A 12,955-nucleotide genomic window follows, 5' to 3' on the forward strand; every position below is an offset into this window, starting at 1 on the left:
ACTGCTGTTGCTTCTCTACTTCCCTCGTCAATGCCTTGTAAACGCATGTATTCCTGTGTTCACGTCATGCCGTGGCATTTGGGTCTCGTGCAAACTGAGACCTTTCGCCAGCCGCGTGCGAACTTTCAGTGCTCTCTCTTTGTTTCTAGCAGCAGCAGCAGCAACTCGAGTGAGTAGCTCAGTTGATGGTAGTTCTCTGGCGGACGGAGTTAGCGCCTCTGGCGGGCGGAGTTAGCGATGCTTCACGCTGCAATTGCGTTGATCTGCCGTCGATCTGTGTGAATGCTCCTGGTCAGCGGTAGTGCACATGGCATCAGTACGGTGTTGGAAGCGCTGTTGCTACATACATGCATGGGCTGCTTGCTTAGGTTCTACAAATTGTCGATCACGGAGCGGGAGAGTTGCTTGCCGTGGAGAGGCACAATGCTGTTGGCGGTTTGAAAAATGCGTATGAGATAACCCTTGCTCTTTTGGTCGCCTTTTTTCTCCTAGTATGGTTTGATGATGTTATTCTGAATACTCGATGCACTTGGATGAGGAAGACACAGAAAGAGACCTCCGCAATCAGATGCGGCGTCACTAGTCCGGCCCGATGTGTTCTCCTCAGTTCAATAGCAATGAAGATTTTTGACTAGGAACTTAAGTCGAGGACTTTGGATTTCCAGTGTCGGTTTGCATGAACCATTTCGGGTTTCTGTTCCAGAGTCATTGCGGAAGGTGTTGATTCCGCGCCTCGCTTATGCTTCCAGACAAGCCAAGATATGAAGATGAGGATGCGAGCAGGGTCTCATTCGCCTGTGTTGAAAAAGTGGCTTTCCTGCTCCAAGACTCATGGTGCTTGCTCGGGCACTCGGAGCTCGGCGTCTGCGTCTCGCGCGACGGTGGTGAATAAGCATGAGTGCTGGTGTTGGCAAGATGCAAGGCGCGTCTTGCTCTTTTGATTTTTGGATGAGTGAACAGCCGGCGAGGATGCTACGCTGTGTTGTTTGACGAGCACAAGCAAAAAAGCCAAGGTGTCGTGGCATACAGGTTAGTGGCGTCATTCATCCGGGACCGACAGGGTTCATGTTCTTTGCGCCCTGGTTCATGGAGAAGTTTCCAATGGACCTTGTTCTGTAGTTACCATTGTTGGAATGAGCCAAGGAAAGGCAGAACTCTGGCTGCGCCCCAACGACTGAGGAATACGATGGCTTTTTGAGATAATTGGTACTATAGGGAGGTCATGGGATTTAGCGCAATCCAAACAATGTGCGCCGGCCTTCCTTGTCTGGGATGTTGCCTCGCGCTTTATCGGAGACGTCGAAGAGAACAGATAACTGCAGGGTGCTTGAACAGTCGAAGAACTCCCTGTGCCGTGCAGCGGGTGGCCACATGCACGGAACAAGGCAGGACAGAGCAGGCAACGACTCGTACAAAAGAGCGTTGGTCCTATTGAAGACCATCCGCGGAAGATGCGGACATGTTTTCAGGATGCAAGCACCGTGGATGGATGAATGAATGAATGGCCCAGGGGGTTGCGGACAACTGGGAGACGACTACCTACCTACCGCACGGCTTGGTCGCATGTGATGGCGCCCGTGCTTCCTCCGCCCCTGGGGTTTGGTCCGCTCTGGTTAGTCGACGGCCAGCAACTAATCCACAGACTGTTGATTCTGGGAATAGGGAGGCATGGCTTCGAAGTGTAGTCCGATAGATGCATACAGGCGCGAGCTGCACCAAAAGGCCGTTGCTGTACTGTGCGTGGCGCCAGTGTATGGGCTGCTGGGGTCCGCCGTCGACATCCTTGCTCAACAACCTACCTACTGACTGACTCAGGTCTCAAAGGCCCGTCATCACCCATCCACCTTCCCCAGACCTATCTTCTCTCTCTCCCCCATGTCGCCCTGACTGCTGCCACTCCTCCATTCGTCTAGGAAAATACCGTCTCGTGGAAATACCATGTCCTTCGTCTTCCACCATGTGACGGCTGCGATCTGACACCTGCACCTGACGGCTGACCCTCGAGAGCCACCCCGGAACTGACCTCATCACGCCGGCACCGCCGCCCTCGCCCTCAACATCGCGACCCTCGGCTGCCTTGCGCTCCTCCACCCATCACTCACCATGGCGTCATCTGATTACATTGTTGGGAACAGTCCCGGTAGGCGGACGACCCGCAAACCAAGGGAGCCGCGCCGCATTTCCTTCGAGATACCAGAGCGTCTACGACATGGCGACGACGAGGACGAGGATGTCTCTGCCCCAAAGAGCAACGACCCGCGCTACACCCACCGCTCCGTCTTTGACCTTATCACCAAGGCTGGCTCCATAGCAAACCTCAAGTCGCGATTCACCCACGACGAACTCTCCGAAAGTGAAGACGAAGACGTGCTTTGGACCAAGCGCAGTGGTGACCATCCGCGAGACTTGCCCACCGACGGCGCCAGCGATCCCAAAGCGCAGCCTCCCGACAGTAGCCATCGCAAGCACCGTACCGCCCTTTCTAGCAGCAAGATATTACGTCCCATCACCAAGCTCCGCTTCAAGTCGTCCAAAGGCCGCAGCAGCACCGCATTCGAAGATCCCATGTCGTCCTCGCAGATTCTCCCAGAAAGGCCCGCCATGGCTGACCAGGAGGCGACAAATAAGGAGGATGAACAGAGTATGAGCCGGCAAATGAAGGCCAAGGCAGGCTTGGAGGCTTCCGCGCTGGGCTCAGATTTGCGCAAAGTCCATAGCAGCTTCGGCGGTGACTCTTCTCCCGAGAAGGGCTCCGAGGAGCTTGCCCAGAGGCTCATGGAGATTTTCCAGCTGAGTGAGCCGGAAGAGGTCATCTCAGGTACGACAAATTTCCTCGTGTTTTGGGAGGGTGCTAACAAAGCCAGAATTCCCTTGCTGGCTATTACAGACGGTGCTGCTACAGGGCTACCTATACATTACTCAGAAACACATATGCTTCTATGCGTACCTACCCAAAAAGACGGTATGTCCGCCGCATCGCCCTGAATGTCCCATACTGACTGCAACAGAGCGAAGTTACAAAGTCGGGGCATCTGGCCAAGCGCGGCCACACCATGTGGAACCGCGCGTGGTTCATTCTGAAAGGAGATGTTCTGGCGTACTACAACAACCCATCTGACCTCTATTTCCCCCGCGGCCGCATCAACTTACGCTATGCGATATCTGCTAGCCTTATCGAGCACAAGGACAAGGGCAAAGAGCCGATAGAGTTTTCCGTAACGACCAACCAGAAGACGTACGAATTTCGCGCCGACAGTGCGGCTAGCGCCAAGGAATGGGTGAAGCTCCTTCAAAAGGTCATCTTCAAGTCGCACAACGACGGAGACAGCGTCAAGATTGCAATACCCCTGGCCAGTGTCATGGACATTGAAGAGAATCGAGTGCTGGAAGATGCCGAGACGATCAAGATCAGGGCACTTTGCGACGAATACGCCATCGACGAGTACTACTTCTCCTTCTTTGGTTATGGCCACGAGGCCATGAACGTGATGAGGATCATGGTCGACGGCAGCAAGCAAAATTCGGATCAAAAGATGGACAGCTCCTCTGCCTCGATGGAAAAGAAGACCACCTCAATACCTGGCACGCCTCGATCTCGCAAATCTTGTAGCCCGGTCCGGACGACGCTCTTTCAACCGCAGCGAACACCTGATTCTCGTGCGAGCGGCGAATCTTCGAGATCCAGTTTCGACACGAAGAGACGCAAGAGCTGTGAGCAAATTCGAACGAGCTTGGAACGAGGAAGACGTGCCTTTACCAAAGCTCAGGACAAACCTGCAGGTGGTGCTACCGTCGATAGGCCGGCTCTTTCCCCCATTTCATCCAATCCCAGGGATTCCGCGGCGTCTTATGCACTTGAGAATGAGACCGAGTCGTCACTAGCGGTGCAGTCTCTCAATGATACCGACACCTCCGCAAGTCAAATCTTGAATCGAAGCGACGTTTTTCACCAGAACGAGCACGCGTACTCTCAGCGCAGACTTTCCCATTCGTCCATGGAGTACGGCAAGGATTCTCAAGACACGGCTAGATCAACAAACACAGATAAAGAAGCTCGGCTGCGGCCACATACAGAGAACACTGCTAGTACTGCGCGAACCCGAACCCCTGTCCAAGAATCCAAGGAGCTGGCCACCGAAAGTCAGATACAAGACGAAAAGTTGCAAGCATCTGCCTCGGGCTACGGCTTGTCAGGAATAGTCAATGCTGGCACTTACCCTTTCCAAAAAGCCTCCGGCTTCGCTGGCTACATCAAGAAAAGATCAAGGCACATGGGAAATATCCTGGCCAGCGAATCCATGGGCTACTACGAAAAGGTCTCTGGAATGTGGACTGGCGGAAAGAAGCACTACACTGATGAAGGTCTGTCTGCGGACGACAACTTGAGAGAGCTCGTCGACGATGAGGATGCCATTTTGGACAACGAACGCTTCAGGAAGCACTTTGCGCTTCCAGAATCGGAAAAGCTGCGGGCAGTCTTCTTCTGCCATCTCTGGAGAGTTCTTCCTCAGTACGGCAAGATTTACCTAAGCGACAAGTACTTTTGCTTCCGCAGTCTGTTGGTTGGGACTCGTACAAAGGTACGCACCTCACGTCCAAACAGTCTCATTTCAGCTAACAAGCTTCGCAGCTCGTTCTCCCCATCAAAGACATTGAAAATGTCAACAAGGAAAAAAGCTTTCGCCTTGCCTACCGCGGTTTAGTGATAGTCGTCCGAGGGCACGAAGAGCTTTTCTTCGACTTTTCCCAAGGAGATGTGCGGGACGATTGCGCAGTCACATTGCACCGAATGCTTGAGCAAGTCAAGTACCTGCAAACCTCAGGCGTTCTCAGCGAAGACAACTTGTTGCAAGCCGAAGCGGCCAAGGCCGAACACGAACTTCTCCAGCAAGCTCGCAAGGACGCGCCCACGGATAAGCAACCGACGGTTCCACAGCACATTGATGAGCTAGGTACAACATATATAGTTACAGAACGCACCCTGAACGCTACTACTGACACGAGCGTTCAAGCACCAGTAATTTTCGACGATCCGCATGCATCAATTCTCGACTTCAAGCCTCCGGAGCCACTTCGAATCACCTGCCTCACGATTGGATCTCGGGGTGATGTACAGCCGTACATTGCACTTTGCAAGGGCTTGCTAGCCGAAGGACATGAGCCAAAGATTGTAACGCACGGCGAGTTTGAGGATTGGGTTCGCTCGCACGGAATCGACTTCGCACCCGTCGCCGGAAATCCCGCGGAGCTCATGAAGTTGTGTGTCGAACAGGGAATGTTCACACCAACTTTTCTGACCAAAGCACACTTCATGTTTCGAGGATGGCTAAGCTCACTCTTGGAGACTGCGTGGGACGGCTGCCAAGGCACAGATATTCTCATCGAGAGTCCTAGTACCATGGCTGGAGTTCACATTGCCGAGGCACTCGAGATACCCTACTTCCGCGCCTTTACGATGCCCTGGACACGCACCCGCGCCTACCCACATGCCTTTGCTGTTCGGGACCATAAGATGGGAGGCACTTACAATTTCCTGACTTACGTGCTCTTCGAAGAAGTCTTCTGGAAGGCGACCTCCTGGCAGATCAACGGATGGAGGAGAAAGAAACTGGGCCTAAACGCAACCACGCTGAAGCGTCTGCAGCTCAACAAGATTCCCTTCATGTATAACTTTTCTCCCTCGGTCGTGGTACCCCCGCTCGACTACAGCGACTGGATCCGCGTCACAGGCTATTGGTTTCTTGACGAGTCATCAGACTGGGTCCCACCAAAGCCGCTTACCGAATTTATCAAGAAAGCGCGCGAAGACGGCAAGAAGCTTGTCTACATTGGCTTCGGTTCCATCGTCGTCGAAGACCCCAAGGCCATGACCAAATCAGTCATTGCCGCGGTCCTCAAAGCCGACGTACGCTGCATTCTTTCCAAGGGCTGGTCAGATCGCCTCGACAACAAGACTGTCACGACCCAGCCCGAAGTCCCCCTTCCGCCCGAAATCCACCAAATCTCTGCCGCACCACACGACTGGCTCTTCCGCCAAATCGACGCTGCCGCGCACCACGGCGGAGCAGGCACGACGGGAGCGTCGCTGCGCGCCGGCATCCCCACTATCATTAAGCCCTTTTTCGGCGACCAATTCTTCTTCGCATCGCGCGTCGAGGACCTGCGCGTGGGCATGTACATCAAGAAGCTCAACACGTCGGTGCTGTCCCGGGCACTGTGGCGGGCAACGCGCGACGAGCGCATGATCACCAAGGCACGCGTGCTGGGCGAGCAGATCCGCAAAGAAGACGGCGTCGGCACGGCCATCAAGACCATCTACCGCGACCTCGAGTACGCCAAGTCGCTCATAAAACGGCGCGCCCCTCGCGAAGAGAGCGGCGGCGCATCCGCCGATCAGAACGACGACCACCACAACGACTCGGCTGACGACGCGGAAGAGGAGTGGACGTTCGTCGAGGATGACAGCGACCCTGAGCTGCGCAAGTTGGCGGGCGAGTTGGCCCTTGATCCATCCGGCGCGGGTAAGGAGGCTCCGACGGACGCGGCCATGGCGAAGAAGTGGGAGCAGTTGGTCGACCAACAGCAGGAAGAGAGGCGCGAGGCGAGCGGTGAGGGTGCCCGTGGTAAGGTTGGTGCGGACCAGATGCGAGGCGCGACAAAGAAGATCTAGCGGGTTTGTAGGGCTTCTTTTCCTCCTCTCTCTTTTTTTTTTTTTTTTTTTTTCCCTCTGCTGGTTGGTTCTGGGCTCATGGACGCTGGTACGTTGGTATGGTATAGCCGGTGTTGGCGTCCCATAACATCCTGCATTTTCTTCTCTTCTCTTCTAGCCGTTGCTCTTCCTCCTTCTCCTCCTCCTCATTCTTCTTTCTCTCTCTCTTTCTCTCTCTCTCTCTCTCTCCCTCTCCCTCCTTAAGTGTTTGCGGGTCGCTTGGTCGGCCTGGTCTGGTCTGGTCTGGTGAACGGGGACACAAGGATGGGTGTAATTGCAGTACAGTGAACGAGTGCAATCGGTGTTGGGATTTTCCTTTCCATCTCTCGTTCCATGTCACTCCAGTCAAGTCACGTCACGCATTGGGCGCTATGTTTGGGTTCTTCGTTCATTTCGACGTTTTTCACTCATGTCCGTCATTTCTCTTCCTTTTCCTTGCCATTTCTATTCCTCCTATCTCCTCCCCTCCCACCCACACCATCAGATTGACCGATGGGCGGCATCCGTTTCTTCTACCCGCTCTAGACTCTTTCATTCTACCTAACTTATTGCCATCATTATCATCATCGTCGTCTCACATTTCACCTAATACTGGTCTGCCTGCCGCGTCACGTCATGTCATATCCTTATAAACCTTTCCAATCAATCCGAGGCGCGTAGGCGGGCGGGCGGGCGAACTTTGGGAGTTTTGGTTCTTTTCTTCTTGTCTTTGGTGCTTAGAAATTGATTGTATCTAGTTACGTGATAGAAAGACTCTCTACTTTGACCATTCTTGGTTATTGTTCTTGGATGTGACTTGAGTGCCTCGATAACTCTAAAGAGAGGTGGTGAGTGCGTTGGTGAGACTGTAGGTGGAGGAGCTGAGGAGCGGGGGAGTGGATGGGAGAGGCAGCAGGTGTGTTTACGATTGTCAATGCGATAGATGTGATGGTTGGTCCTGCCAGACGTGTAGATGTTTTTTTTTTTTTTCAATGGTGCCATGTTCTCCTCCTTCACACAAATCATGAACAGCCTTATACACCGTGAAAATTTTTTACTTTTCCTCGGTCTATAGATTCCCTGTCCCGTCCTTTTCTCCCTTCGTCTTTTCATCGTCATCATTTCAGAAAACCAAACCAGCAAAGAATCTGTCTATCCAACTCCAAATCCCACACATACTCGCAAGCTCCATCATATCCTCCCGTCCCCATTCTTCCTCTCCTCTGTCAACCCTTCCCTTGCCGCCCTTCCTCTTGTCATTGTGCTCACGACAATTACATCTGCGACCCCTTAACCTCGACCTCAGCCGCCTTGCGCAGACGATTCATGACCGCAGCCGCGACGTCGCCCTCGCGCTCGTCAATGCCTTCGACCAGAATGACATCGACGTCCTTGCGGTCCAGCTCGCGTAGCGCGGAAAAGAGGCCGCGCGCAATGGCCCGCGTGTCGCTGCCGAGGTCGACCTCCCACAGCTCGAGATCAGACGCGTGGTTGGAGGCGGCAGGGGTCAGGAGGAGGTGCGGGACGGGCACCGGCCGCGCGGTGAAGGTTTCGAGGAGGTTGGAGAAGCCGCGGTGCGTGTGGGCCGTGGTGCCGTTGGCGAGCGTCGTTTGCGGGAGAGTGGCGTCTTGCTGTTGCTGCTGCTGACCTCCTTCTTGCTCACCTTCTGCGACGACGCCGTTTGCAGCGCTGGCGGTGGCTGGTTGGACGTTGAATCTGCAGCCGCGTGGCCAGCGCTTCGTCCTGATGAGGCCGATCCTGCGCTGTCCTTGGACGACATCTTGGCCTGGCACGCCTGCTCCAGCCTCGAAGAGCATGACACGGGCCCGCGGCGAGTAGTGCCGGTATTTCATGCCCGGTGCTCGCGGCGCGACGCGGGCTCCCTTTTCACCCGCGCCTGGTTTTGATCCTGGTTCGGAATCCATCTCTGCCTTGTCCTTGTATGCCACCTCGACCCGCTCCCAGCCCGGACACGCACGCAGCTCGTCGATGCTCACGCCGCCCGGTCTGAGAATGACGGGATTGTCTCCACTGATGCCGTCCACCACTGTGCTCTCAACCCCGACATCACACGGCCCTCCATCGAGAATCGTCGTTATGCGCCCGTCGAGGTCGTAGGCTACGTGTTCGGCCGCGGTAGGACTGGGTTTCGTGCTCGCGTTCGCAGAGGGAGCGGCGATGGGGCGATCGGCAAGGTGTATGAGGAGTAGAGCTATGAGCGAGCGTGGCATGCGCGCGCCAAACGTGGACAGTTGCGCCGTGACTTCCGACGCAAGTGGCGACGGTGACGGCAGAGGCATGATCATTGTGAGCGGGCCCGGCCAGAAGCGCTGGATCAGCGTGTGATATATGGCTGGTATCGGGTCGTCGGGAGAGGTGTCGTCTTGGGAGCGCAGCAGAGAGCGAAGCTGGTCCAACGACGAAACGTGTACGATGAGCGGGTTGTCTGCTGGGCGCTGTTTGGCAGCGTAGATGCCACGGACGGCAGAGCTACACGTCGCGTCTGCGCCGAGGCCGTAGACAGTCTCGGTGGGAAAGGCAACAGGATGTGTTCCTTTTCGCAATTCGGCGGCGGCGTGGCGAAGGTTTGCGATGGAAAATCCCGAGTCGGCCCATTCGGCCTGCCAGTCGTCAAGCAGAGCATCTGGCTCAGCCCGTGAGAGAGTAATGGCGCCCAGCTTGGACGCGTCGACGGGCAGGATCCTCGTTTCTAGTGGTGTTGACATTGTCGCGGATGATTGGTATTGCGGTTGTGCCGATAAAGTTATGGGGTTGCGGCGGAGAATTGCTGGAGCGGCCGGAGCGCGCGGATGCAGCAGGCTGCTGAAGGGACGGAGGAAGCGGAAAATGGTGGTAGCGGAGTGGTGGTGGACATTTGGAAGGTTGGGCATTCGACGTGTTGGAGGGAATAAATTCACGACCGATTGAGTCAGCCGTCAGGTCAAAAGTTGAGATCTGCGCCAGCGACTTCGGCCCGATGGCCCTTCCCCAGGCCAGGCACGTCATGGCGCCGCCATGGTGCTGTGAGACGGGAGTCTTCAGCAGCCACCACAACAAATCGTCGTTCGATTTTCCTAAATTTCCTATGCTTTTATCGTCAACATCCTCACCTTGTGCAGCAAAAGATGGCTGCGGGTAACCTTCGTACCAAGCTGTCTTGGTTTGTCTTGTCCGAGTTGTGGCGTAGTAAATACGAAGGGAATTGACGACCAGCGTCTATCTACCAACACCAAGTCAACACTCCCGTAAAAAAACCATGGTCCAAGACGAAGTTACTTACCCGATCGATTGACGATCAAAAGAAGCTCGGGGCGACGCTGGACGGCCTGTATTCGACATGAATCCGTCTCACTGTTTATCTCGAATGGAAAGGCCTTACGTGCTGGCAGACCTCGGCCTGATATCCAAAAGTCGCAAAAAGACATTGGATCCGCTGCCTCCGACTCTGCAAGTTTGGCATTTGTCTTCGCTCCGGATGTGTTTTACCTTGGTATGGCATGGACTCCCGTCGTCGGCCTGCTGGCAAATCTGCCGCTCCTTGCCGTAGTACGCGTGACCACAGGCAAAACTGAAGAGCTCGGTACTGCACATGGCAAGTGTTTCTCGTGTAGGCCTGAGGTTGTAATGATGCGCGAATGCGTCGTTTTTCTCAGGGGGCGAAAGGCGGTTAACCAAGGCCAAAGTTTAAATCAGAAAAATCTGTCCGTTTGGCTTAAACGACGAGCAACAAAGAGCCTCAGCATGCACGCGATGCCATTCCCAAGACAATCATCAATGACCCCAACTCCAAGTGGAAGAATCTTTCCAGAGAAAGAAGTTGTTGCAGCTGGACCTCTGAAACTGGGTCTATTTTAGGCACAAACAAACTCGGCAAGGCTGACCATGTCCTCCACCAGCGACTCCTAGGCAACGTGCAGCGGACGCCTCCCGCCCGTGTCAGCCACAGGTTCTTGGTCTGTTTATCTTGACTACCAAACCTTCTGCTGCGTCTCTGCAGGACTTCAAAGGCGTCGATTCTGCAAATAAAGGCGCAGTCATGCGGAGCTGGCTGAGCTTCCATGAGCCATCTTCAAAAACCTAGCAAATCGGAGCTTGTGATAATTTTCGCTAGCTCAAAGCTGCTTTCATGTTCGGGCCTACTACCAAGCTTGATAATGCTTCGTATCTTGCCAGCAGCGTTGGTAATCCTCCAGGAGCCAACCGTTCAGCCTCGGTGGGTCCAAGATCCAGTTCCACTCTCTATATCCAAGGCTCCAACGCGACTCCACGTGGTCGACAGCAAACAAAGGTCTCCTGCCAAGGAACTGGACAAATCTCGAGCCTTTTCATAATTTCTTGGAATGAGAAAGCAAAGCCATCATGTTGTTCTCAATCAAGAATCCGTGGGCTTTCGAAGAGCTTCCACATTGTCTACTGTCGCGGTTTTGAAAAGCAAGAAAAGCTCTATCGAGTACAGTTGGTCACGATGGTAAGTCGAAGAGGCTGTTGTACCGATTGACAGAATAGAGCACATCGCCAGTGTATAAAAGCATCGCAAATGAGTGAGTATTCTCCTTCCCTCTGCATCCAAACGTCCCTCTCCAAACAATACTTTACCTCAGAGAAGGACAAAGGTTGGCATCTTCAAACACCCGCATCAACACAAACACCAAAACCAAACCACCAAAACACTCCAATCGCCTTACTTTCTCCGCCTAAGCGCCGCCAAAAACCAACCACCCAACCAACAAACCAGCAAACATGTGCAAATCGCACAAAATGCTCTACCTCTGCGGCTGCTTCCTGCGCTCCCCCGATATCGAGCTCTGCAACTCGGCCCTCGCCCGCCTTAACTGCGTCGTCGACGACGTCATTGACCTGGCTTGGACCTACTGCGCCGATTATCCCAACTGCGAGGTCGTCATCGCCGGCGGAGTCGATTTGCTGCATCAAAGCCGGCAAGCTGTGCGCAGCAGCCGTGTGCAGTTTGCTGATGGTGCGTCTGGCGCTGATAGCGGTGCAGAGGGTCAAGAGCGCAGAGGTGATGATGGAGGAAGGGACACGGGCGCGGGAATGCAGAATGGTGTTGACCAAGAAGTTGAGAAGGAAGGCGAGTCTGAAGAGAAGTAATTGAGTGGTTGTGACCACGAGCCCTTATTCCAAAGCGATTTCAGAAAGAGAAACCCTCTTCTGGGCAACGTCCCATGACAGGAATCGAGCACGACAACAGGAGAGGGAAGTGTGTTTCGAACTGCTCCGCACACGTACATCATCAATGGAATCTGTAGTATGGAGGAAGTTGAAGCTGCGGAAGCTGTGCAGCCACGTATCAGCCACGAGCTCTTACCATCACCTGTTCATCACAGAGAAAGACCCTTTTCGTAGCGATACCTGGCCCAAAAATCCGCCATATCCTTGAGTTCCAACAACGACATCGGCCACCACGGATCTCCCCCCGTCCATTATTCAACATCCAAGGTCGGAAATCAATCAATCCCATTAGGGGAAAGTGTTTAGTCGCCATCGAGCCCACGGCGTACTCCACAGCGACGGAGCAAAGACGCTTGAAGACAGACGGTGCGTTTGGCGCGGCGTTCGCGATGTGTTCATGTCGATAGTCATCACTCGTCAAAAGCGATGATTTCTGGAACGACGAGCTGGAGGAGCGAAGGGAAGGGATACTCACTTTGTCGACCAAAGTGCAGGTCTTCTGTTCAGTTGCGACGAAGTTTTGCTTAGGAGTGTCGATTCCAGGCGCTGGGATCGTATCGCAAGCGGCAGCGTGGAAACAAATGCGCAAGCCGCGCGAGGTGACGGACGGCGAGTTGATGGATTGATGAGTCGAGCGTTTATTTAGGGAGACGAATTGCTAGCCAGCCAGCTAGGCAAGATCCAGCAGCAAAAAGCGCACAGAAGAGGAGAAGTCATGATGCAGGCCGCAAAACAAACGAAAAGGTCGTCGCACGTGAGCAGTCAACCAAACCCTGTGTCTCTCTACCACCAATATAAATCGCCAACACCTCACCACCCTCAAGCTCTGACCATTTTAAGCGCGTGCCCTACATATAGTGCCTCCATCCGCTGCAGCGCTATGAGTGAGGCAGCCAAGCAACGCCCGCCAGCCACGCGGCGCCGCGGAGACGTGTGGGCTGGATGCGTGGCAGGCGAGCGGGCGGGCAAGCAATGAAATGAGTGCAAAAGAGAGTTTGCGCACGGGCGCGAGCTTGGTGCGTTAAGCTTATTTGCTTGGGTGCGGCGGTTGGCGGTTGGCGGGTGCGTGGAGGGTGC

General features: G+C 54.4%; 3 protein-coding genes across 3 annotated transcripts; 2 read left to right on the forward strand and 1 right to left on the reverse strand.

Annotated features, from left to right (window-relative positions):
• Window positions 1-1,756: 1,756 nt before the first annotated feature.
• Window positions 1,757-6,910, forward strand: IWZ02DRAFT_457814 (sterol 3-beta-glucosyltransferase). Its single transcript, XM_066767955.1, has 5 exons — window positions 1,757-2,818; window positions 2,865-2,962; window positions 3,009-4,580; window positions 4,631-4,952; window positions 5,013-6,910. The coding sequence occupies exons 1-5, from the start codon at window positions 2,104-2,106 to the stop codon at window positions 6,668-6,670; spliced, it is 4,365 nt and encodes a 1,454-aa protein (XP_066620203.1). The 5' UTR covers window positions 1,757-2,103; the 3' UTR covers window positions 6,671-6,910.
• On the forward strand, window positions 6,888-7,481 carry IWZ02DRAFT_457815 (uncharacterized protein). Its single transcript, XM_066767956.1, has one exon. It carries the CDS (start codon window positions 7,081-7,083, stop codon window positions 7,339-7,341), a length of 261 nt encoding a protein of 86 aa, XP_066620204.1. The 5' UTR covers window positions 6,888-7,080; the 3' UTR covers window positions 7,342-7,481.
• Window positions 7,482-7,962: 481 nt separating this feature from the next.
• On the reverse strand, window positions 7,963-9,414 carry IWZ02DRAFT_382305 (DHBP synthase RibB-like alpha/beta domain-containing protein; the record flags this gene model as incomplete). The annotated part of the gene is made up of 2 exons (XM_066765217.1): window positions 7,963-8,160; window positions 8,398-9,414. The coding sequence occupies 2 exons, from the start codon at window positions 9,412-9,414 to the stop codon at window positions 7,963-7,965; spliced, it is 1,215 nt and encodes a 404-aa protein (XP_066620205.1).
• Between the last annotated feature and the right edge of the window lie 3,541 nt (window positions 9,415-12,955).

The sequence above is a fragment of the Phyllosticta citriasiana genome (genome assembly GCF_038021145.1).
Source record: "Phyllosticta citriasiana strain CBS 120426 chromosome Unknown IWZ02scaffold_11, whole genome shotgun sequence".
NCBI classification, from domain to species: Eukaryota; Fungi; Ascomycota; class Dothideomycetes; order Botryosphaeriales; family Phyllostictaceae; genus Phyllosticta; species Phyllosticta citriasiana.